Genomic DNA, 25,354 nt, shown 5'->3' on the forward strand with positions numbered 1-25,354 from the left:
CTCAAAACCATCTCATTTTGGTCATGGAAAAAAGGCTGCTGACGAATATTTTCTGATCTGCATTCCAGCACCTGTAAACCTGTTGCACCTTTTTTTGTTTAATGGGTGCAAAAAACAAAGAGTGAGCCACCCTACAGTCTGCACCACATGACACGGCGCGGACGGAGCACGATCCAGAACACCGATGTCACCAGTGACGGCATCGATGACTCTGTGGTGGATTCATTTGTAAAACAACTGAAACAATTATATCCCAAAACTACAGCTGTATTATTCCACAATCAGAAACCTACCAGAACCAGCCAGGATGCCATCAACACACTGAAGCCAACCCTCTGCATTAACCCTCTAAAACCTGAGCACAGGGATTCCTCTCAAGAACATAAGAAGAAAGCAAAAAGTAACTTTACAAAATATTACCCAAAATATCGACAAGAAATTAGTTAAAACTGCAAGAATATCGGGGCACCAGGTGGCTCAGTTTGTGGAGTCTTTGTGATAAGGTAAGCTAACCAGCAGCTGGCAGTGGCTCCTGTAAGCATAGAGAAATGCAATAAAGTTGTAGAATAGGTATAATTTCAGTATAAAAATGCAGCCGTGTTTCCCATACTGCCTCCCTTTGTTTGATTTGGTTTGTATAATCAAACGGCACACTTTAATTAAAAATAGTTCATCATTTTACCTTTAATTCTGTGCTAAATCATCGTCTGGATGCTGCTCAGCCCCCCAAACAAACCATTACAGGAGTGAGAGTGGCTTTCATTAGCCTTTCATTTACTTAAATGGTGATGAGACGGCGTGAATCGGAGAGGATGCTGCGTTTGCTTTAATAAATTAAAGGCACTTTTCAGTAACACCTCCACTACGAAGAATACGCTTATGTAAAGTGATTTTATCTTCAACTCTGAGCTGCTATGTGTTTTGAAAAGGTTTTCAGGTACGTTATCTCACCGTTCTGACTCTATCAATAAATACAAAGAACTAATCTACTCTTCACTCGTTCCAAGGTAGATGTTTCTGATTCAGTTTTATTCAAATATGCTGCTGAGCTGGGGCTGAATAGATGATCATGTAATGCAATTTACAGAATCAACTCCCTGTTCAATCACGCAGATTTTCTGCTGCACTGATATGTTCACTGCAATGTGGTTAAAATCCATTAGAGCTGTAATTAAGTTATGATTTCATTTTAATTTAATGGCAATTTCATTACGCCACAAAACACATCCCCACAATACCGACTGCAGGCCGACTTATTTTCTAATTGAACATGAATGTATTCCTATTTACATTATCTAAATTATATAAATGTGTCCATTTGAGGCTGCAGAAGAAGATTATCAGAAATGATGAGGCAGATGCAGATCCATATTTGTTTAGGAAATGACAATTAGCTGCTGTTACAGCCTAATCCCATTTTATTTACAGTACATAAACACACACTCTGATTGTTTGCAAAATGCTAAAAAGCTTAATTGTCTCTGTCGCAATGGGCTAACCACTTTATCAAATAAAATGCTAAAAATGCAGCTGTAAAATGTAAGAATGTAAAAAAAAATAAGCTACACTTTGAATAACACAACGTTAAATCGGCTCAAGCACCTGCAAGCATCTGAATACCAATCATATGAAAGCACGACTTGATCTGCTGCATGATTCAAATTTTATGATAATTTTGTACATTAGAAGAAAGCATGTCTTATTTTGCGGTACTTGCAATTTACACAAAATGATTTAGCTGAAATATGTGAAATGGTCACGTCTCTAAATGCCACATTACATGGTGGCGGCCCAGGCTGCTTTCAGCACCCAAATTTATTGGTTAGGTTTAGTAAGGTTAAAACATTTTTATTATTTTTTTTGCACATAAGTATGTTGTAAAGTGACTTAAATATGTCATGTAACAAGACGTCACCATGTAAAGGAAGTAAGTACGTAAAGCTAAAAAAAGTCAACGTGACTTTTTAATTTCACATGGAAAACAAACAGCAGTCTTCCAGGTGAAAACCCAACTCGGACAGACTTTACAACGTTAAAGATACTCTTCTGCATCAACTATTTATGCTCCAGGAAATCGCTACCGTGATGTGGGTGAGATAACGCAGCACATGGTTACGTTAAGAATACGTGAGCAGATGGCATCAACACAGATCGCCAACAAATGTCTGGAACGATGGTTAGAATCAGGCAACAAAGTGACGGACGGTTAGGTTTAGGCAGAAGAGGCACAGTAGAAGGGGCGTAGAAAGAAAACCCTAACCCTAACCCATTGAGACAGGAAGTGAACACAGACTTCTGCATGAAAGTCAGTCATTTATAGGATCCATCAGTCACCCCTCCCACCCACACTATAGGCACTCACACTGCTAATATCATCATGTCACCAGCAGCGTTTCAACCTGATGCCGTCCTGATGCGTTTCATGCACACGCGACCCTTTCCCTCAAACCGCGTTCTCAAGTGGTAAGCGAAGGTATTTGACTAGCTCGGAATAAGAGCGGGATGGATTTTATTGTTCTTTATACTACTGATGGGGTCGTAGCATTAGAAAGGTATTTCACTGTTGAATCGCTGATCTTTTCTTAAAACTGTTTCTACAGTAGAAAATGTAAATGCTTTTGAAACTGGTGCTGCGCGACCAGAAAAAACAGAGAGGAAGGACTGTGGTGTTTGCTTTTGCTTCAGAGGTAGAAAACCTACAACTACAAAAACGTGCTGCAGCACACTGGGACGAAAAACGATCCTATACGTCATGTGAACTCATTCACTTGACACAATGGCGTCTGGCTGGCAACAAATGATTTTGTATAAGATTATAACAGTGAGCTAAAACATGTTTCTGAACATATTTGCAGCAAGAAATAGGCAACTCAGTGACAGAATCTGGGTTATATTCAATCTGACCACCTAGATGTACTGTGTGATCAGAGTTTGGGCTGATATTAAATAGAAAACTAATAATTAAATAGTTTTCTTTATATTCTTCCCTTGTTATCTAATACTTTTCTAATATATTCTCTCTACATACCTTTCTCTCTCAAACTTTTAGCTAATAATCAGGTCATCTTCTTGTCACCCTTCACTCTTTTTTAAAAATTTCTCCAATTTGTGACAATTTCTGGCGGCCTTTTTTCCATATGTTTCTGGAGCACAAGAAAACTGATGTTGATCCAGGTTTTAAGGGGTTAAAGCCTATTTTTTCTTCTCTGGATTCGTTTTATGAGGCTGCAGTGGACGAGGTTTTCATAAATCTTGCTGGTGATCTCATGCTCGGGCTTACAGTCCATTTTTCTCATGTTCTCACCTCCGAGTTAACTGCAGGTCACACTGTCCTCTTTATCTCAAGAAGAATTATGAATTTGCAGTTCTGTGTTTTCTCTCTGTCGCCCACTTTTAATATTCAATCTCCCTGTTGGAGTCACCTGCTCTGATGTCGGAGGGCCCCACTGCAGGTGAGTTGATTCTTATCTCTTCCGTGTCGGTATCCCCCCCGGGCGAAACTGTTCATCTTCCTTCCCGGCAGGTTCTGGCTGTTACTGTTCCTCATCACTCGCCTGGTGTCGACCGCGGGGCTTGTTAGTCATTGGTCATCTCCAATTCAGACCTCCTCCTGTGCAGACAGATAGAAAGACCGGAGAGGGAGGAGGGGAAATGAAAGGCTGTGTGAGCTGTATTTCTGTTACAGAAAGGGCCCTCATGGAAAGGCTACCTCAAAATGATGCATCACATTGTGTTCGTGTCTCTGTGTGTTTATGTGTCCTATTCAGTGATAAAAACCTGGTAACAAATTCATTTTTAGGGCGAAAACTAACATTACATTTATGATTTGGATTGGAGTTTGGTTTATGTTAGAGTTAAGTCTCCAGGGAGTGAATATGAGTCAATGCACAGTCCTTTTGAGGGAACATAAAATGTATGTGCTTGATTTTGTTTATTTCTATGCTTGGTGTTTTAAAGTATATGGAAATGTGCAATAAGTGCAATGTTCTGTGTATGGACCCCCTAAACTGGCAAAACAAAGTGAAAAGTTATCAGCTTTTTTCAGTTATCATTTTTTTAAAATACTATTATTATTAGGGAGATTTACACCATCTTAAAAATGAAGTGTACATTACAGGGCCGGCACATAAATGTGACTGGCCTCCCCAGGTGTCACGGCATCATGATTGCCCATCATCTGCCCAGTCAGTTTTAAACGTTTGATGAGTAATCTGAATTTTTGTTTATAGGTGCAAGTCAGTTGGACACCTGAGAGGTAATAATGTGTTTTGCCTGACTAATTTTATATACAAATAACACAACTGTTAAAACATTTGTTTTCACAGGCTTACTTATTAATTGTTTTTCTACTTTTGTTTGCATTTTATTCTTGCCATTGTACTTTATACCTTTCTTTAATAACTTAAGAAAGCTCTAATTTTCATTCGTGTGTTGTCACTCTATTGTGAGGTAAGTCTATTTATCTTTTAAAATAAACTATAAACAGGAATGAAAGACACGTCAATGTTATTAATGAAAGTAGATTTGGGTAGCAGAGACAAAAACTTTAAATTAAAGCTGTGCTGTACTTCATGCCACCCCCTGCATAAGTCAGTGCCCCAATTTGGCGCCCCCTGTAAAATAAAAAGTCTAGACCCGCCACTGTTCACATACCTTCAACTGTCCATTTGTTCCCTCTTCCTTTCCTCGGTTCCTTCCCTATTTTGTAGTAAGTAACTATGTACTGGAGTATGTGAGAGTATGAAAAGTGAGAGTCGACAAGAGTCAAGTCAAGTACAGATTCTCCCAAAAATACTTAAGCACTCTAACGAAGAATATTACTTCATTACATTATACCACTGTTAACAATGAAGCAAAACATTGACAAATATTGTGCAGTAATGCAGTGCATTAAAGTAATAAAGAAACTTACATGATGCACACTGTTGCTGCTGGACAGAAGAACAGCTGCTCATTAAACAGAGTGATTGCACCTGAGGGGGGTGGAGCCTTTCCGGGAAGGTGCGCTTGATTTGTCCTCCTCTCCTCTGGTGGGTCAGGTGCATCTCAGGGAGACTTTTAACAAAAATGGCATGTTTAAAGACACAATGATGATGAACAAATTTAATAATTACTTAATGTTAACTTTTAACTCACTTTCTGTTACAGTAAGAAAACTGGAAATGAGGTAAAAAAAAAATGTAAAATGAAACATGAAGAGAAAAGAGAATAGACATAAAATGAGAAGATTGCGCTCAGTAAAGTGAAGATCTCTGCATAGCAGCAAGAACGCAGCTGATTGCTAGATACTCTAGACAATTTCAGCAACAGGTTTAAGCATGTTCAAATCATAATACGCACCTCATTGATTTTTGACAGATCTGCCTGTAGGTTTAAAGTAGACAAAACAGAAACAGTTTAACTACAAACTTGACTTACTTATCATAGAAATACAAATATTTTAAGGAAAAATGACCAAATAAAACAAAATCTCCCATTCTACAAATCGATGACACCGGAAACCAGAAAAAAATGGAAATCCAGAAGAGTGTGCGGAGTGCAGATATGGTCAAGGACGATAATCGTGTTTCTATAATGCTCAGAAAATAAGCCGAGGCTGAGGTTTCAACTTGTCAGTTTTTTATTCATCAAATTCCAGTGAATAACATACAGACGGACACATCACTGTGATTAACTGTACATCCTCCTTGTCCTTGAGTTTCTTTACATCCTCTCCTTCATTTCAGTCAGACACTCATCTGTTTGCCCTCTCCTCTCCTCTCTGGCTCTTCATCCTCTTGTCCTCTTTGCACGTTCCTCTTGTTCAGAGCTCCTCAGAGTGGAAAGCTGAAGGACAGAGCAGAAAATAAAGTGTTCATTAGTCCCAGTTATTGTAGGTATAAATACTGAACACCAAACTGCACTTTCTTGTCTAATATCATCATATCTAGTAAGCAATAAATATTGAAGTGCAAACAGACAACTTTTCAAAGAGAAATAACAACTGTACACTTTTTGAATTAAACTTTCCCTCCGTCAGGTAAGACTGAGGAGCCTTAATTGCCTCATTAACTCATCAGAAATCACACATCATTCAAATGTAACAGAAAGAAAAAACTCACCCAAACCATCTTGGTTACTCTTGCAAGTAATCTGTTTAGTAAGTCCGCTGTTTAAACAATCACCAGCTCAGGTTTGGTGGAAATGAATTCTTAATTTACCGATTTAAATGTAATGAAAACATGCTGTTAATCCCCACAGTCTCACTGCCTGCTGGCCGCCAGCTGTTTTACAGTCCTGTAACTTCTCCCTCCACCATTAGGTGTCACTGTGTCTTTCAACCCAGCTGCCTGTTCCACCACTAAAGACCAGAGACTGAGCTACGATGGTGCGTGCTGTGCACTACATACAATGAGTTTAATAGAAAAAGGAGCACCTGTATTCATGATCGTATTGAAAAGGATATCTTTGTGATTTTTAAATATTCTGGTATACTGTGATAATGTTATACCACCTACGCCTAGTTGGCAGACACAATTACACAGTGAAATTGAGGCTTATAGGCAACCAATCTTAACGCTGAGTGTGTTATTATTCTCGTCATTACATTGTGCAATCACCATTAACTTAACAATGACAAACAGGCACATATTAATCTGTGGAGGTGTTGGAATTTTGAGGCCACAGATTTTCTGCAGATTTAAAAAGGAAAAAGCTGTTTACATTAACATCATAAGCAAAACACATTTTGCTAAATTCGATCTTCGCTGAAAACGATCAAAAAAAGTGCATTTTGCTTTTAAACAGGATTCTTACACATAGGTGCTATTCGAATTCAAGGACTTTCAGGTACTTTTCCAAGCACTAATTTCTATTTTAAAGGATGAAATTGTTTTCTCTACAAGCATCTGTTGCAAGAAACTGCAAATTTGTAAATGGAGCAAACAAGCTACTCGGGCCTAAATCAGTTTATTATTAATTGACTGCTGCTTATTCACTGCCAAATTACAGCTCAAAAATTCGTGCTAATGGCTGATGCTGCTCCAGTGTGAGTGTTTTGAAGGCTCGCGAAACATCTTGGGGCCGACCATTTACCAGTATTTACCAACTGATTGGCGCTAATACAGCACTAGCAAATAATTGCAACCACTGTGGTTCTATTCATCCTAGTTTAAAGCAATTATTTAACACATTTCAGAAATAGAATTTACATTAGTATTTAAAAAAAAAAAGAAAAAAAAAAGATTTTCAAGGTATTTCAAGACTGAAATTTATGAGTGTTGAATCCATGCACTTCAAGCACTTTGTATGAACCCTGTTAAAGCAAAAAAAACTTGTTTTTGAGTTTTTGGATGTACAGCAGGTTGTCTGCTAATCAGAAGATTGGCAGTTTAATCCCCTGCTCCTCCAGTCTGCATGCTGAAGTGGGGCGAGATACTGAACCCCAAAATGCTCCCGATGGCTGTTCCATTGGTGGGTGAATTATTACCGCGTACAAGTGGACCTTGCACTGTAGCCTTGGCCACCAGTGTGTGAATGTATGAATGTAACATGAAGTGTAAAAGCACTCTGAGTGGTCTGAAAACTAGAAAGACTCTATACAACTGTAAGCCAATTTAGCATTTACTTCAAGCTAACTGCATGAAATAATTGTTTATTCCTTTGTCTTCTTGTTGTTTTGGCCATGAATCTTTCTCTGTAAACAAACTGCCTCTTTTTTATGTTTATAATACAATAATTGTGACTTACTTGTCTTTCTGCCACTCAGTCTATATGAGTGCATCTGTTTATTAAATATTGTGAAATAAATAAGCACTCCAGTTCAAGTTTTCACTACAGTTAATTAGCAGGATTTTTAATGGGCCGTTGGTTCTGATAATTGAATAAAGAAAATGAGACTGGAAGTTTATTTTATGCCTAATGTATCTCTGCAATTCAGCGGGTTAAAAGGGCGTCATATTAATTACAAACCCGTTAGTCAGTGAGTGATTACATTCTGACAGCTCCATCGTTGCTATTATCTGCACAGCCTGGATTATCATGATGAACATATAGTTTAATTTTCACAGCATTTCCATGCTAATTAAAAGTCATCCATATTCAGAATATTAAAATGTTTCATCCATGATTTGATGCATGTAAATGTCAATAAGATGTTAAGCATCTTATCCGCGATATTAGTTATTAATCATCTTTGTGATTAAATGATTAGTTAGTATGAGGTGATGTTTTCTTACATGTGAGGGATTCAGTTAGCTGGTGAATACCTTCCTCCTCCTCATCAGGAGCTACCAAACTGGCCGCAAAATTCCAAATCAACTCCAACCAATCGGTGCTCTCCTGAACTGCAGGGACTCCAGCTGTGCTTGATTTTACTGGACGAACACCACCTAAACAGGATAAAAAATAGAAAATGGAACATATTAGAACGCAGTATTGTAAAGCAGAAAGGAAATTTACATCTAACATGTTTCGATGAGTAAATATTTAGCTTGAACAAGTAAACAGGGCGGACAAAATACCAGCAGCTACACACAACAGCCTTGTAGATGACTATAAATCCTCCTGCGACCCTCTGCCCTCATATGAGTATATTACATTACATTTTGGCTTTTGCTGCACCTTATACTTCATTTTGCTTAACTTAAATCTATTGTCCTCATTTGTGGTCACTTTTTTGTGCTGTCTAGTGGTCGCAAAAGCACAATACAGTAATCCCTCCAGGATTTTGCTGTTTTTGTGATTGTTGCACCTCGAAATGACTGATTTCATGGCAGCTTTTCGGAAATTGTCATGCAAGTTGCTATGTTTAAAGACGTTTTTCTCAACGCATGATGCTGTTTCAGATACTGAGACCATTATTACGAGGATTCAGCGATTCCCACAAAATTAGAATTTATTTGTGATAAGCAACTCAAAACTGTCCCTGTGAGAGGGGCTCTTCCTGCTCTTTCTGCCAGGATAGCATGAGCTAACAGGGCAGAAGGTGATCTCATCACCACTCGTTATATTTTGTCTTGGGTAGAAGCCTCTCAGCAGCAGTTAACAACTGACAATGAGCTATTTATCTGATACTGTCACTAAATTGACTCAGCTGTCGTCCGGTCATTAGAAATTATTGACAGGGACAAAATTTACCAAATCGGGCCGCTCATCACACCCACTACAGCACCACCAGTGGTGCAAAGACCTTTGAATGGGCCCCCCTGGGTCTTAGTACCCTTTGACCCCCCCTGGCAGTGGGCCTGGTTGTCGTTAAAACTGTAAATAACCATTGAGTAACATTAGCTGTGTGATGGTAACAGTAAGCCTCGTCACTGTCTGTCTGTGACTCCTGTTACAGAGCTCTGTTCCTGCAGTCTCAGGATAAAAAGAAAGAGAGAGATGGGGGCTGAGCGAATCAATAAGCTGCCTGCAGCTGTAAATGCAAATAAGATTTTACCAATTTTAAACAGTCAAATTTGCAATTAAGTTGCAGTAATTGGACCACAGTGCAAGGTCGCAGAGAATTCACAGGGACAGGGCAAACAGAGTCAGCAAACTTCCTGTTTTTTCTTTTAGAATCTCATATATGTGTCCATTTTTCCCCAATCAATTCTTTAACCCATCTCTAAATTTGGACATTTTTGCAAGTCTGTGAATGCATTGCAGGTGAAACTCAGTTATTTTTATCCCTCCGCAGCAGTTTGAGTTGCAGCGATGATAGCTGATCAATTGCTCTGGTCAGAGCTGATCAGATTAATGGATGAGAGCAGAGTGATTGAATGCAAACTTTTAGACCCAGCACAATGAATGGTTAAGTTCCACTGTGCCTGGTGTTCTGCTACTCCATCTGTGACAACAGCATGCTCTACACTCCGAGAGTGTGGTGCAGTGAATGAGCACATGTATATTTCAATAGCTTTAGAAAAGCAGCTATTTTCATTGTGGTGGCCCGCCACAAATTAATAATTGTGTGGAAAACCCTGTTTAGACCTGAATAGTGACCCCTAACCCAAAGAGTTATAAAACTTATTTTTGTACAACAATGTCCAGGCATTGACATAATCTGTTTTTTCTTTATTAAACACCCATATGACGACATTATTGTTTTCTTAAAGAACTTTTTTTTATATATAGTTATGTGGTCCTACTTGTCCCAGATAACTGGAAGAAATTAAAAATATATACCAAACAAAAGCTCAGGTCTCAACATTAAGTGAAAATCATATCACACACCAAATAGTATTAACAGAAAATGAACATGATAAGCTTCACATGGTATGTATATACTATATATATATAAGATGCACATGTACGTGTTGGAGGTCACACACTACGGCATTATTCATTTTAAAACTGTAAGTCTCAGTTTCGTTGCCAAAGAGAGAGAAATATTGTTTAATGTTATATGTATTCAAATTAAGAGGGTAGTGACTTTGCTTGCCTCTAGGCCTCAAACCTCTCTTGGCGAAGGCAGAAGGAGGAGGGATACCTGAGAGAGAGAGACACGTGAACATGATGTGAACAGAGACAGCATGACAGGAGCCATATAGAAAAAGATACAGAGAGAAAAAAAGACACATAACAGACTAAGAGACAATCCATAAAAACAGATAAAATCACAAAGAACAATAATCAGCGACCTTCAGCGTACCGCAGATTTTCAGTCATTCACATACAGTTTTAGATGTATTGATTTGCTGCTATAATGGCAAACATGATTAAAAAAAACAACAACAAAAAAAAAAACACATTACACACAAAACACACTTCATCTTACAGAACATGTTAGGACTTACTTCTCTCGATGATGCAGAGGACATGCTGGATGAGAGTACAGCAACAACTCAAACAAGCAGCATTTCAACATTCCCAACACAGTTTTATCTGTATTTCTACTACTGACATTGTCTGTTTCAATATAGTATATAATTTACCACTAAAGTGTCACTTAACATACCAACAAACACATTTCTAATAATGCTACATTTATAAAAGGGCCATAAGTTGTTAATAATGTCTTTATTTATGGCTAAAAAGACATTTATTTAGTGATGCTTTATGGATCAGTTATAAAATAACAATAAAATACATTTTGGTTTGTGTTTATCCTCATCCAGCAGCTTTGTATGTTTTGCTGTAATAAATTATAAACAACTTAAGTGATCCTCTGGGTAAAAACAAGTTCTCGCACCTGTGTGCCCACATTTCATTTTTAAAATAACAACATCTACATTGAGTTATGGTGGGACATGAACACAGGTCATTTAAATTGATTATACCTTGTACATTGTCTCCTGGATGAAAGTCCTGGATGAAAGTCCTGTGTATGTTTGATCCTCCTATCCCATGTCGCTCTTTCTGCTACACTACCGCACTTCTTTGTTCCTGTTGTAATTACTACAGCCACTAGAGGTCACCACCAAACAAAAAACTTAAATATGGGCTGTAATTTTGCAGACTAAATAGCTAATCATACATATTTTTTTATCACAATATTAACATTTATTATTACAAATGAATGATAACCTGTGTTACTCATTAGAGTAGTAGACTTATGAATATAATTAACAACTATAGACATGATTTTTTTATTTTTGATTTTTTTATTTGAAGAAAGTTATATTTGACACCTTTATCAATTGTATTAATAACTTCAAAGTGTCTTACCTGGCGTGGAGATGTTTAACAAACCCCAAAACTTCTTCCTATTAATGGCTTATTACTAAATTACAGCATTAGTAAATGCTTTATTAACTGGTAAATCAGCTGTACATGATAACTTATAAAGGATGATTTATGAGAGATTGCTACGACATATGTACTGATTCTTTAACGTTATTTTCTGTCCTTTTCAATGACTTCTTCTGTTGGTAATTTTGCACAGTTATTTGTGTTAAATTCACACTGCAGGAGACGAATAATGCCAGGGTTCAACAGGTAACAAAGCTGGTAAAATTTTCTGTAGCTACCGATGCAAAGACGGCACGTTTAAGCAAAGCCACACAATTACACCCAGAATTCTAAAAATTATTTTCGATTTTATTTTTTGACATTTCTTCGCTATTCACAGTGGCTTTGTCCCAGCAGCTGCTCTCATTAATTGATCTTTTTAATATTCCCTCTCTCAGGTGGGAGAGGCTTTTGTGCCTGTTTGTTGCCCAGTGTGCAGGAGTTGTATAATGGATCCTCATAAACAGCTGATTAATGCACTGACATTTCTTTGATTGGCACTCCAGACAGATTCACCGGGAATACAGATTGAGCATTTCCCTCCCACTAACTCTCTGTTGTCTTTTTATAGTCATTACTTATTCATTCAGTCTCTCTTACTCTTTACCTTTCCACCCTCTTTCTTTCTCTTATTCATCCCATATCTCCTCTTCTTTCTACTCTCTATAAATGCATTTTCCGTCTTATTTTCAAGATCTCCTCCTGTGTGTCTTTTCTCTGTTGCCTGCTTCTCTCCACCTTTGGCTTTGTGTCATTTAACAGTCACATCAAAATGATAAAACACAAAGAAAACAGATTAAAAATACCAATTGTGCTGCAGATAAATAAAAAAATAATAAAAAAGAAACCCAGGAGGTTCTGAAAAAAAAGATCTCTCATAAGAAAAGAGCATAAAATAGCTATGTATAAAACATATTAAATATACATATAAAAACTACATGATACAGAGCTTTCCCTCCCATCATTTCCCCTCCTTTCTTTTCATGTTCTTCCTGCCTTTATTTATTTCCTTGTTACTCTCTGTTTATCCTTCTCTAAATACTTTCTTTCATCCTTCATTCTTTCTCTCTGTTTCCTCTCTCCTTCCCTATATCCTTCCTCATTATCCGCTTTTCCTTCTCCTTTCTACATTTCCTCATTTTTGTAAAAACATATTTCCCCTTTATGCCTTTTTCCTACAGTCAATACTCTCTCCTGATCTTACTTTCTTCCATTTTTTTATTCCTTCCATCCATAATTTTTCTCTTCCCCCTTACTCTTTTCTTTTTGTTTTCCTCCTTCCTTTTTTAAACCCCTCCTCATCATACTTTCTCCTCCTTCCTTTCTGACAGTTTTTAAGACCGTTTTCCTTTTTTGTCCCTCCTTCAGCCAATCGTTCATCATTATCTTCCTTCCTTCCAACCATCATTCACTCATTTCTTTCTTTCCCGTCTCTTTCTTTCCACGTCACATTTTTCTTTTTCTCCTGCTCCCTTCCTTTACATCTTTTTTCCCTTTTTCTCTCTATGCTTTCCTCAACCCTTCCTCATGTTTCCATCAGGGATATTTAGTATTTGCATTTTCAATATGCACAATTTAGGGGTTAATGGAAAGCCACATACTGACATTATATAGGAGAGTGATATTGTGGATCTATTTTACAGTTTAACACGCTCATCATTTTAAAGCCTGATCTCAACTATTAAATAAACACTTGATGCTTTTAACATTTCCATTTGTCTCCATCTAAGTGATTTCCCTTTTCATGGATAATCACATACATTAGGAAGTATTGTAATGTTTGACTCTGTCTCTCTGTCAGAGAAACAAAGAACAGCCGTTTGATCAAACTGTTGGCAGAGTTTCTGCTTTGTCCCCAACTTCTCCTTCTCTGACATCTTTGTATGGTGCATATATTCTCCTATACAATATGTCTATGCATCCTATTCTCTGGCTACACACACACACACACACACACACACACACACAGACACACACAGACACACACACAGACACACACACACAGACACACACACACACATCTCTGCTCTTCACAACGACGGGCCGAATTGCATTTCTTCTTTATTGTCCGAGAGTGTCTCCTTGCTGTTTCATTTACACACACTGGCCTTTATTGAAATGTCATGATGGGGAAAAAAGGCTTGTGATTAAAAATGCAGCGCAGTATTTTGTCATTGTCAACTTGCAAATATTTGCCTCAGAAAATGGGAGATAACTACAACGTACAGCTGACGCCTTGCTTTTCATGTGCATTTCCTCCTCAGCTCAGCTCTATCCTCCACCAGACATTTCCTTGACTTATGGAGAAATGATTCCAAACTTTTATTGATGTCTGTGCCTGAAATATGGAAGAAAAATGAATCAATCTGATTCAGGGACTGGATGTATTTCCTTTACTTTGTTTAATTTTTTTGAGATTATTGCATCAGTATGAACTTGATCTTATATTTCAATGTCAGCTGTCACAAGAAAATAAATCTACAAAACTGCACAAATGATTCACTCTGAAATGCCAACAGGCTGACTGATTTGCCGTCATCATTAGACACAATAGTCGTAACCCAAAACCTAGACGTCTATTTTAAGCCTGTGTATGACACGGCTTCTTAGTCATTGAGGACTGTTGGAGGAAACACGGACATGCATGCAATTTCACACTCATAATGCAGGCACACTTTTGAGTTGTCATGCTTGAAAAAGAAGGATTGAGAATACACAGACTGGTAACAAATTAAATAAATAATTGTTGATGTCTAGACATGAATGTTAATTTACCCGATTGTGCAGCTTTTTTGGACAGATTTGTTGGTTCCTTGCATTTGATTTGTTTTGTTGTGTTTTATTTTCCAATTGTTCGGTTATTTTGGGGGGGTAAAAAATGCGATTTTTTTATGCAATTTTTTGGTACTTTTTACTAATTTCTTGCTACTTTTTGGGTCATTTCTTCCTAAATTGCTGATTGCCATTTTCCCATGTTTTTAAAAGAAATCAGACCAAATTGTCCAGATCTCAAAGGGTTAATAATCTCTGGTCTATCACAAGCAACACTCTTGTAGGTAAGCAAGCAGTGCAGTCAAACTGTTAGTGGTTTTGCTGCTGTTGTTGTTGTTTTTACCAGGAGATAAACACACGGGGTCGTCACAGTATGATGTGTACTCTTTGGATGGGATGGCAGGTGATTGACGGCATGAGGATGGAGAAGAGGTGAAGAGTTGGTGGGGGTGGAGGGGTGGAGGAGGAGAGTGAGGAGAGGAGTTAAAGATGAGTGTTGGATGTGTGAGGCAGGACTATCCTCTCACTGTAGGATAGTCCACAGACATGGTGATGTGGAAGTGATAAGGAGCAGATATGAGCAGAACTGATGGAAAGGTCATTATCACAGTAAATGAACTGCACACTGGAATACACCTTTGACAGAATCAAAGTGATTGATTTCCTGTTGTGTGGCTGGAAGAAGGGAGGCAGTCTGACCTTTGTTTGTCAGGTTTATTTAGATCTCTACAGCGCATGCTAATGCTTCACCACTATGCTTATGTGAATATATGTTAAAGCATTATTTCGCAGGTCCATTATTTTTGAACAATTTCACATTATTTTTATCAAGTCATGAGGAGAGACTGATGCAAGTATTTTTACTAAATGTAGAGAAAGTAGAAATGGCATTCAAAGAAAAGATAAATCTAAAACAGAAACATTCATTTTTTTTTATACTTTCATACTGTACATGTTCAATGCTCGCAGAGTTTTTGCATATTAAGCTGACATGCTAGCAATTAAATGTGTGTAGGCTACCAATTGAACTCTCTTCATCTATAATTAGTGCTAAATAACACAGTTCTTTCACTGGAAATGTCTTGCAAATTACTAGAAGATGACTGGGAAATAATTGACTTGTAAAAAATAAATATACCAAAAGGTAAAACTGCAACGTATCATCCTTTAACACAATTTTAAATGATCCATTTGGTATAATGTTGCCGTTAACAGTGACCCTGATTCAGTACATTATATTATATAATGTAGTGTGAGTCTCACAAAGACTCACAGTTTTGATTTCCACACTAATATTAATATTCTGTGGTAAATGCAATGAACATGTTGTCAACATGCACACCAATATATTGGTCATAATTCAATTAAAGAAATATCTCCACTGTTGAAATTGTCACCTAAATACACATGGAGAAACGCTGACAAAGACCTGGGTCATGGCTTTGAAAAAAAAACATGGAGAAGTTGTCATTATAATTGTTTGGCAATATCAACTCAGGACATGTTTAATGCAACACTTTAAAATTAACGTTTACGATAATGGCACAGATCATAGGCATTTGAGCAAGGTTTGTAGGTTTTGTTTTTGGTTGCTTGCCTCCATCTGAACAGCGCACTGACGCAAAGAAACTATTTTGCTTCAAATAAAAACAGAAATGAGAGCAAATAAGTCTGCCGTATTTTCCATAATGGCAAACCTTTGCTTTGAGTGTAGATTAAACAATAACAGGAGAATAATCAGGTCAACATGGTGACATTACATGTTTAATATTTTGATTTCTGGGACAGTTAAAACACTGATTCCGTGTTTACTAAAACGAAACAACACGCTGAAGAGTGCAAACGCGGTTGTTCTCTCTTGATTTCTCCTGTTATGCTGCAATCAGACGTCTCTCATCATCTCTTGATATAAATTAATGGGTGTGCAGAGCCTTGTGAGCCTGATCACAGAGACAGCGAACATGCAGTCTTAAGCTGAACCAAAAATGTTTGAAGGAGATCTTGACTGCTGCATTTACTTTGATCAATCAGTAACATTGTTGCGTTCTTAGGGAAATTCATTTTCCGTTATCTCATGACAATGAAGTAATTAAAGTGTGATCACAGAAAACGGCATTTGATCACTTGAGACAATTAAGTTATGAGGTGGAGATAATAGGATTAGAAATATATGAGGAAATAAAGCTGCTCTCAGTTTCTGTAGAGCAGAAAGCAACGTATGGAATTTTAAAGATGTGCATGTAAACTAGAGAAACTTTAAAATAAATACATGTTTTATTAAAAAATGAAACCCCTGATAACTCCCTGTTACTGTGTGCATGTTAACACCCTTTCCATCCATTCTACCAGTGTATGATATAAAAGTGAAAATGAGGAGTATGTACACAGCTGTATTTCTACACTGGTACATAAAACTGTCCACTGGTGGACTAATTGATGTTAGACTCTTGGTGAACATGTGAGCGTGAGAAAAACACTCTCCTTAAAACAGGTTGTCATTTTCAAAACGTCCATCTGTCAAGTGAAGGGAAACACACAACACACCACTTTAAATAGTGTTCAAGCAGAACATATTGTGAAACATAATTAACGTGTTAAAAAGAACAAGAGATAGTGTGTGTCCCCTAACTTGGAGTATGGATGTTGAAAATGATTGTGGGAGTGCGTCCACTTTTGAAGTCTGCTTCAAAAATGTTTGAAATGTTGTTGAAAGATGCCTGCATGAAATGTGGATGTGTAAATGATATGTGGAAAATGAGTGTGAATGAGCTGAAGGACTAATAAAATATTACAAGCACATTATAATCACATTAAGATGGAAGTATTATTATAATTACTGAATGGTAAAATGATAACAACCTATTAAAAGAAGAAAATAACAACAAATGACTGGTGTTACCTGTCAGAGTTTTATAGTCGAGCAGATCAAAGAGAACGATGGCGACTCCCGACCATGTGATGACCAGAGCAATGACCAGCAGCCAAGCCATCGGTGAACTGAAGGTCAGAATGACATCGTCCAGAAATGTCCTCTGATTGGTCTGAGCTGAAGGGGCCGCCTCCTCGCCGTTAGTCTGACTGCTCATTGTTGAGAGCTGAGGGCTGGAAGAAGGGAGAGAGACAGAGAGAAAAGTTTTAAAAAGCAGAACGTGAGCATGGAAAAGAAATGAAGAAGACATAAAAAGACATTTTAAGGAATTCTGAGAAAACTTGTAAACTTTCAGATCACAATAAAAAAACACCAGACTTCTTGTTTTAGCTGATGTAAACAATTAGGGTATTGTAGATAGAATCATTTTTCGTAAGCTTGCTGTTTTGATAAGCAGATTTTAGTACAGCGATTTAGCATTTCACCTTCATGAAATACAATAATCAGCCTCCAAACATCACTGGAACCTGTCATTGCGTCTGTCTCATGGTCAATGCAAGAGTTGGCAGCCCTGTCAAGTTACTATATTCATCATTTTTGCGCATGTCACACAGCTGCACCGTTTACATGTGTCGGCACATGTAAACACCAGATTGTATTAGAGGACATCCCATGTAAACAGCTGACCCAAAATCTTCAGATTGATTTCAATCAGATTGAAAGAAATCATGTCAAATTCATTCAGTTCATGTCTATGCAGCTAATGTTAATATTATAAAAAGAGTACAGTCTAGACCTCTTCTATGTGAAAAGTGCCCAGAAAAAAACAAATTGATTTGGCGTAATTGAAATAAAACTGACTTGACTTAAAGATATTGATAAAAAATAAATAAATAAAAACAAACTTTTGGAAGGAGGACAGACTTGTATGGGGTAAGGGTTAGGGTTAGATTGTGAACTTAAAGTCTGTGTTAACTGATAATTAAAATGTGTTCTGAGTTCGTCACATCACAGAAACGTGTTATTAAACACATGACCCAATTTGAATGACCAAAAAAATCGCCAAGTATGTAAAAGAAGGTCTCAAAATCATTAAAAAATGCACAGTATTCAGTAAATATATCTGAAACGCTGGGGGCGTGTCCGCTGGAGGAGCAGAGGCCACGCCCAATCCTGGGACTATGCTATTGATGCTTCTCGCTTTTATACTGCTACATTGTCGGGTCGGTAACAGTTCGTAGTGCTTGCTCTCTCTCGTAACTTCTTTGTCTTGTACCTTCAGCCAGGTTTCCACAGTGGTGGAAACTTCAGACTTAGGGTCGATTTTCCAGAACTACGGATAGCGCCGCACCAACAATCCACCTTTTAATAAAGCCAATGGCGGGCGAAATCATTCTGTTCGGGCAGGATCCAGCACAAATTAAGCCCTGGCTCTGGTTAGCAGAAGGCTAAACTATTATCAACACCTGACCAACACTGACACGTGTTTTTATTTTGTTATTGTCTGTCTCTCTTTCAGACTCTATTTTTGATAAATCTGTCTTCCTTTTTTGGGTTACTTTGCAGTGAACACCTTTTTTACAATATGCCCCTTTAACTTTGATCTTGTCCCTATTGTCAAAGAAACAATATATATCCCACAGTGCAACTTTTTTTGCTGAGACAGTACATTTTTTTAAGTTTTCTAAACTTGCTGAATCTATTAAAGTTGGCAGTATCTATAAACATCTATAGGAATTAGAGGGCAATGCAATTAGCATCTGATTTGGAAGATTATGAAGAGATGTCTGGGTGCAGCAACAAACTGTCTGGCTTTGACGTTAAATTTCGGTTTCATGAGGACACATGGAAAGACAATTTCCATTAAAAAGCATTTCTGAATAAACTACAGAAGTCTTGGGAGCATTGTGGAGGTGGAAGGTCCAGTTTGCTTTGAGGCCTTTGGTGTTAAAACACAGGATTACAGTGCAGGATGGTGTTGATTCTGACACTGACATCTTCCCACCATGAATTCGCCACTGAGCCCCTTTTTATGTAACTTTAATCTATGTTTCAGTATGTAAAACAGGCATGTCTGTTTCTTTTGATTAACGCTCACAGCAGCTGTTTATTCACATGGATGTCAGCAAATCATTCAAGCATGTTTTCTGTGAGGATGAGGAGGAGAGGGAGTGGGAGACAGGCAGAGATTACCCGAGGTGATGAGCAGATTAAATTCCATCTCAAGTTTGAAAAATTTGCTCTACAAGACAAATTACTTCTCTAAAGAAAGTTTTCATCATTGTATGGCAGCGGGGCCGTGTGCCATAACATGATTATGTCCCAGCGTTAGGTTGTTTGTGTTCATTATGCGGCGTGCTGCGATCAACGCCTGAGATGATTTATTTTTCCTTCTGTTTCTCCGCCTGCCTCTCACATAGCTTATCTGCAAATATAAAGTGATAGCTACACTGTTGTGGAGATTTGAATTAAAATAGCGACTGACTCACTTGGAAGAAATATGCCCTTCTCAAGGTTATTAATGAGGCCCTGAAGGATGCAGATCCACGTGAGTCCTGTGTGCTCTGTGCCGGTCCAGCTGAGGCATTTCACACCATTCATTATGACAATCTCGTTGACACAATTAGGTGGCGGCTCGGACTCTAATGGTTCTCATCTTCACTGTCAATTACTAGAATTTGAGTGGAGATTTGTGACAACGCTCCCCTCTCTCCTCATTAAAGAGTATTTGTGCCACAAGGAACATTTCAGGCTTTTTCTCAATATATATGCTTCCACTTGAGTAAATTGCCCGTATTATAACCTATTATGTAGCCTGTGCACTCAAAACCCAGACGTTGAGCTCGACTGAACAGGATCACTATTAATCAGGGATTGCAGCATCAAGTGTTACACTTTGATGCTAAAAACAAGAACATTTTGGCACGGTTGGATTAACCTTTTGCCAGAGAGCAAAAGGGTTATGTTTGGCCTCATATCTGTCAAATCTGCGATGTTTTCAGCCTCCTACAGACTGAGATTTTTGTAATCTTACAAGTTTAGCGCAAGCTACACTTCTGAGGCTGGAATCAAACCCACGGCCGCTGTGATTGAACTTAACCACTGTATATATAGTAAAATTGCTTTCCAAAGTCACAGTTCGATCAAGGTGTCTATGCATCTATCTATGTATGTATTTATGTATGTATCTATGTGAATATGTATGTATGTATGTATGTATGTATGTATGTATGTACTGCATGTATATCTGTATGAATCTGTCTGTCTGTCTGTCTTCTGGACAAAGTATATATATGCGATCCAGGACGGTTATATAATGTGAACATTTGATGTGTTTTGATTCGGTAGCTGGTGTCGGGCTGACCTTTCTGTTGCAGCATTCAGATAACAAACTACAAAATCAATTTAACATAATTCTGCCCACACACACTCAAATGTGCATTTGTGTGTGTCTGATTCAAGAAAGAAAACCATTGATCGTGTGAACAACAGCTGGCGTGTGTGTCATTTCAGAAGTAGAGCTGAAAGTGCTCGTGTGTGTGTGTGAGATATAAAAGCCAACCATTGATCTAGTGAAGCTCTGGCAACGGCTGGTCAGACCAACACATTGATCCACAGCAGGTAAAAACAGTCACGATGTTGCAATGACAGAAGGTTGGAGCTCAGTGTGAATGTCCTACAACAAGAGAGAGGAGGAAAAGCTGCGTTGTGCAATCATCCACTTCACCACCCTTGTCAAAAGCATCTAATTACAGTTTAGTTCTCTCACATAGAACCATGTTTTATAGTTTCTGTCAAAGTGTGAGTCACAGTCTGCAAACATTTTTCTCTTTCAGTATGTATGTGTCTGTCCTGATGACCCAGCCCACCTGTTGCTACCACAGAGTGCTTCTCTCTCTCTCTCTCTCTCTCTCTCTCTCTCTCTCACACACACACACACACACACACACACACACACACACACACACACACACACACACACACACACACACACACACACACACACACACACACACACACACACACACACACACACACACACACGGACAGCACCAACTGCTGCTGCCTCCTCCACACCAAAGGAATGAACAGAATTAGAACGATGTGGGTGCAGGCTACAAACTGGTGTTTGAGGGCAAATGAAAGGCGACAAAGTCACAGTGGGAGAGTGTGAGTGTGTCAGTATATGCACCCCCCCCCCAGATAAGAGTACAGCAACTAAATGACAGATTGACACAGTGTTTCTTAGTAAGTCATCTTGTTGGGGAATATTGCATTTTTTTCTCATTTATCTAGGAGCTAGAGTTATCTAGTTACTTTTAAGATGAAGATTTAACATAAAAAAGCCTTATTATAAACCACCCTGGTATCATTCCCAGGGCATCAAATACAGTAGCCTGGTCTGTGGCCTCTGTTATGGATGCAGGAGGCAGCCTACACTGTTCTGGGGTATCTGCTACAGCATTGCTTCCCAACTGGTCCAACCACGAGGTTCAGATTTCTCCTTAGTTATTAGTTCAAGTTCCACACATTAGATAAATTCACACATATTTACTATTATTTCACAAAATGCTAACAACATGTTGCCTTAGAACACAGTGAAATAACACAACTTGCAACAGTTAACAAGGTGGCACTTCAAAATAAAAGCTCTGTGCCGGAAATTCACTGTATTCAGACAATAAAAAAGGTCCACTTTGACCAACTACAACAGTAAAATGCTGCCTGGACACTGATGTATTGATACTTTAAGTTCATTTTGCTTACTATACTTATACTTCAACCAAAGTAGTAGTTTAGTAGTTTTAAATGAAGGACTTTTAAATTGTTGTATTGATACTTTTTCATAGATTTTTTATAACAATATCAATTCGGCATCAACTTACAGTAAAAGATCCATACTATGTGTTTTTACATCAGAATAAGCTGATAAAACAATTTGTTAAAATAAAAACTCAGCATGTTATTGTGTGTGTTAAATTTAGTTTAACAGGTGTGAAGAACGATGAAGATTACAGTGTGCGTTGACAAGGGTCTATGAGCAAAATATTGCTTTTTCAATGCAAGATGCACTGACCGTGTGTGGGAGTTTACAACATTTAACAATGTTTTATTTTTCCTTGTGAATATTTTCAAGATGTAATTATTATATTTGCAAGTGGTATTAGAGCAGTGTGGTACTGAATCATTAAGGTGGAAAATTATGATTTTAAAATGTTCTCTCAACAAGTAATAAAAAACAGATCTTTAAAAAACTTTTTTTTAAACATTTTGTTTTGTCTTTCTACACTTTTTGAACACTCTGTTTTTATTGCATTTTGTATTATATTGCATCAGAAATATTTTTAATTTTTTTTAAATTTTCATCATTATTTTTGTAATATCAACAACAACAACACAATACTAATAATCATAACTATTATTATTATTAATAATAATAATATTAATAATTGTATCATTATATTATTTTTCTTATTTTTTTTAAATGTTAAGATAAATCAATGTGACTTAAGTAATGTGTGCATCGCACTTTAACAACAGAGGGAGGAAATGGTTAAATATCAACAGGAGCTAATAGCTCACATTGTAGCTCATCTGTTCTGCTATAACAGAAATGGTCATTAGTTTTGCTTTATTTGACCATTACATTAAAATTCCTTAAACACCATTAACGATGCAGTTATCCACCATATAAAGTTTGGGAGTTTGCCCTCAGAAGCAGCTAACCTTTAGTAGATATTTTACATGGCGAGAAGACAGAATAACTGCACAAACCTCCAGCATGTAGCAACATCAGCATCAGATCATTATTATAAAGTTCAGCCAGAGTGACATGGATTTTTACACTACCTTGGGCTTTGAGTCTACTGGATGTTCAGTGATAACCTTCAGTCCTTCAAAGGCTCTGGAAATGCGCCGTTACCATGGAAACGCGCATGTAACTCCTTCGTTAAATCCTCTTTGGCCCCGGTTGATTGTGAGAAAAAGACGATGGAAGCAACACTCAAATCCGGGCAGCAAAAAGCGCACAGCAATTGTGGTTAAGCTGGATCACAGCAGGTCTAAAAATACACTAAAACCTTCCCCGCAGGAGAAAAATCCAAGGAAGGAAATCCAGTAAACACTTCTTTGTTTTGTCTTTTATTGTTCTTGATAATTTCAAAGTTGTTCTTCAAGGTTTCCAGAAAATTGTTAAAGTTTCTGAGCTTTAGTTTAACTGGTGAGGGTGAGACAGACAGACAGAGAGGCGGACACAGAGGAGGTTGACCTACTGAGAGTCACCCTGCCCCCTCTGAGGATCCAAAATAGAGAGACAGAGGAGGTGAAGGGAGGGAGAAGAGAGAGAGAAAGACGCTGGGGCGGAAGAAAACTGGGTGCATAGGAGCAAAAGATCAAGTGATGGAAAGGAGAAAAAGAAAAGAGGAAAGAATAAAGTGAACATACAAAGGTCTAAAAGTCTCCTGTGCTGTGTGTCGGAAACACAGAGCTTATTAATCATGTTATAATGATGGAGGCAGCCAGAGGCGGCTAACAGCTGATGTTACAACAGAGTTTCCTCCTCTGAGATGCTCATTACTCCAGCCCTGACCTCACCTTACTGACCTGTCCAATCCCCTCACACCTGTAAAGTGCCATCATTAACTTTGCTTCATTTATGATTCAACAATATTAAATGATTGCTGGGTCCTCCAATGAATTTAACACAGCAGGAGGCCGAACACTTTGTGCCCTCGACAAAAAGTTAAAAAATAAAATCCTGACAACTTAAAACTTCTAAATCTCACAGTTGTTCTTACACTTCCTCCAGAGGAAACCTATTTCCTCCAGAGTGCCCTCCCCTGTCTTGTCAAGAAGAGGTCAAAATGAAGAGTAAATAAGTGAATAAATATCTAGTTGAGCCCCATGTGAGTTCTTAAGCCCTGTCAGAACCTGTTTCTGAGTCTCACTTTAAACGATGGTGTGTGTGTGTGTGTGTGTGTGTGTGTGTGTGTGTGTGTGTGTGTGTGTGTGTGTGTGTGTGTGTGTGTGTGTGTGTGTGTGTAGTGGGAAGGAGTAACCTGACCCCCAGTCTTGCCCTGGGAGCCTGGGCTGCAGAGGCTATAATTAGAGATACAGACAGCAGCTGGTGTTAACATTGGACTGGACTGCTTTATATGTAGGGCGCACAGAGGGGGCTGAAGGCTGGAGGACACAAAACACACACACACACACACACACACACACACACACACACACACACACACACACACACACACACAAAATTCAGGTCCTATCTTCTGTAAGAGTTAGGGACTGTATTAAAAGTACCAGGGTGGCACTTAAAGGGACAGTTCTTATTTTTTGACGTGGGGTTGTGTGGGGTCCTTATACACAGTCAGTGTATTACATCATACAGAGTAGATGCCAGTCGACACGCCCCCAGTTTGGAGAAGCAGGCTGGAGTTTGACAATGAAGCTTAGCAATGTGCTGTTGTAGAGGGGGTCAGCAAAAAAACATATTTTAGCCACAAAAAGTCCCACCTAAAAAAAACAAATAGCAGTTTAAGTGTATACTTTATTGAGAGTATTTTTAGTGAGAGTATCTTTGATGCTTTACAGCAGCATATTGCTGCCATCATGACCAAAACAATGCTCAGTTTCATGTCATTATATAAAAAGGTTCCCATTTTAACAAGACCCTTATCAGTTTTTAGCTCAATGTATTTCATGCCATGACATTTTTTTTTGTATTTCTACAAACCAAAGTTACAGCGATATAGCATTTTGTCTCATTATGGACTATTATTTATTTATAAAGGGGGGCTTTGCAAAAAGGGGGTGGCAGGTCAAACTATTTTTACAGCACAAGCGAGGGTTTTTGATGGCTTAAAACCCACGTATACCCCCCAAGTTCTTTTCACACAGTCCATTATCAGCATCATTTTTTTTTGAGCCAATCTTGTGTTAAAACTACAAAAAAAACCCTACTTAAAAAACACAGATTATTTTACCTGTTCAAAACAATACATATAAGCTATG

General features: G+C 38.0%; 1 protein-coding gene and 1 long non-coding RNA gene across 5 annotated transcripts; both read right to left on the reverse strand.

The window, feature by feature from the left end:
• Window positions 1-1,459: 1,459 nt before the first annotated feature.
• On the reverse strand, window positions 1,460-5,017 carry LOC148186814 (uncharacterized). Its single transcript, XR_015779138.1, has 3 exons — window positions 4,913-5,017; window positions 4,654-4,723; window positions 1,460-3,610 (listed from the first exon to the last, which is right to left on the reverse strand). It is a non-coding gene; the product is annotated as an uncharacterized LOC148186814 (long non-coding RNA).
• A 585-nt stretch (window positions 5,018-5,602) lies between these two features.
• LOC121955625 (triadin-like) lies at window positions 5,603-23,645 on the reverse strand. Of its 4 annotated transcripts, none has more exons than XM_042503658.2 (6): window positions 23,186-23,645; window positions 17,366-17,568; window positions 14,810-14,851; window positions 10,406-10,453; window positions 8,247-8,369; window positions 5,603-5,826 (listed from the first exon to the last, which is right to left on the reverse strand). In XM_042503658.2, exons 2-6 carry the CDS (start codon window positions 17,550-17,552, stop codon window positions 5,804-5,806), a joined length of 423 nt encoding a protein of 140 aa, XP_042359592.1. In that variant the 5' UTR covers window positions 17,553-17,568; window positions 23,186-23,645; the 3' UTR covers window positions 5,603-5,803. The 4 variants fall into 4 exon arrangements, with proteins under 4 accessions (XP_042359592.1, XP_042359591.1, XP_042359594.1 ...); XM_042503657.2 differs by having other exon boundaries at window positions 8,217-8,369; window positions 23,186-23,642; XM_042503660.2 differs by lacking the exon at window positions 14,810-14,851 and having other exon boundaries at window positions 8,217-8,369; window positions 23,186-23,643.
• Between the last annotated feature and the right edge of the window lie 1,709 nt (window positions 23,646-25,354).

This window comes from Plectropomus leopardus, chromosome 16, assembly GCF_026936395.1.
Source record: "Plectropomus leopardus strain MGB_pleo_1.0 chromosome 16, ASM2693639v1, whole genome shotgun sequence".
NCBI lineage: Eukaryota > Metazoa > Chordata > Actinopteri > Perciformes > Serranidae > Plectropomus > Plectropomus leopardus.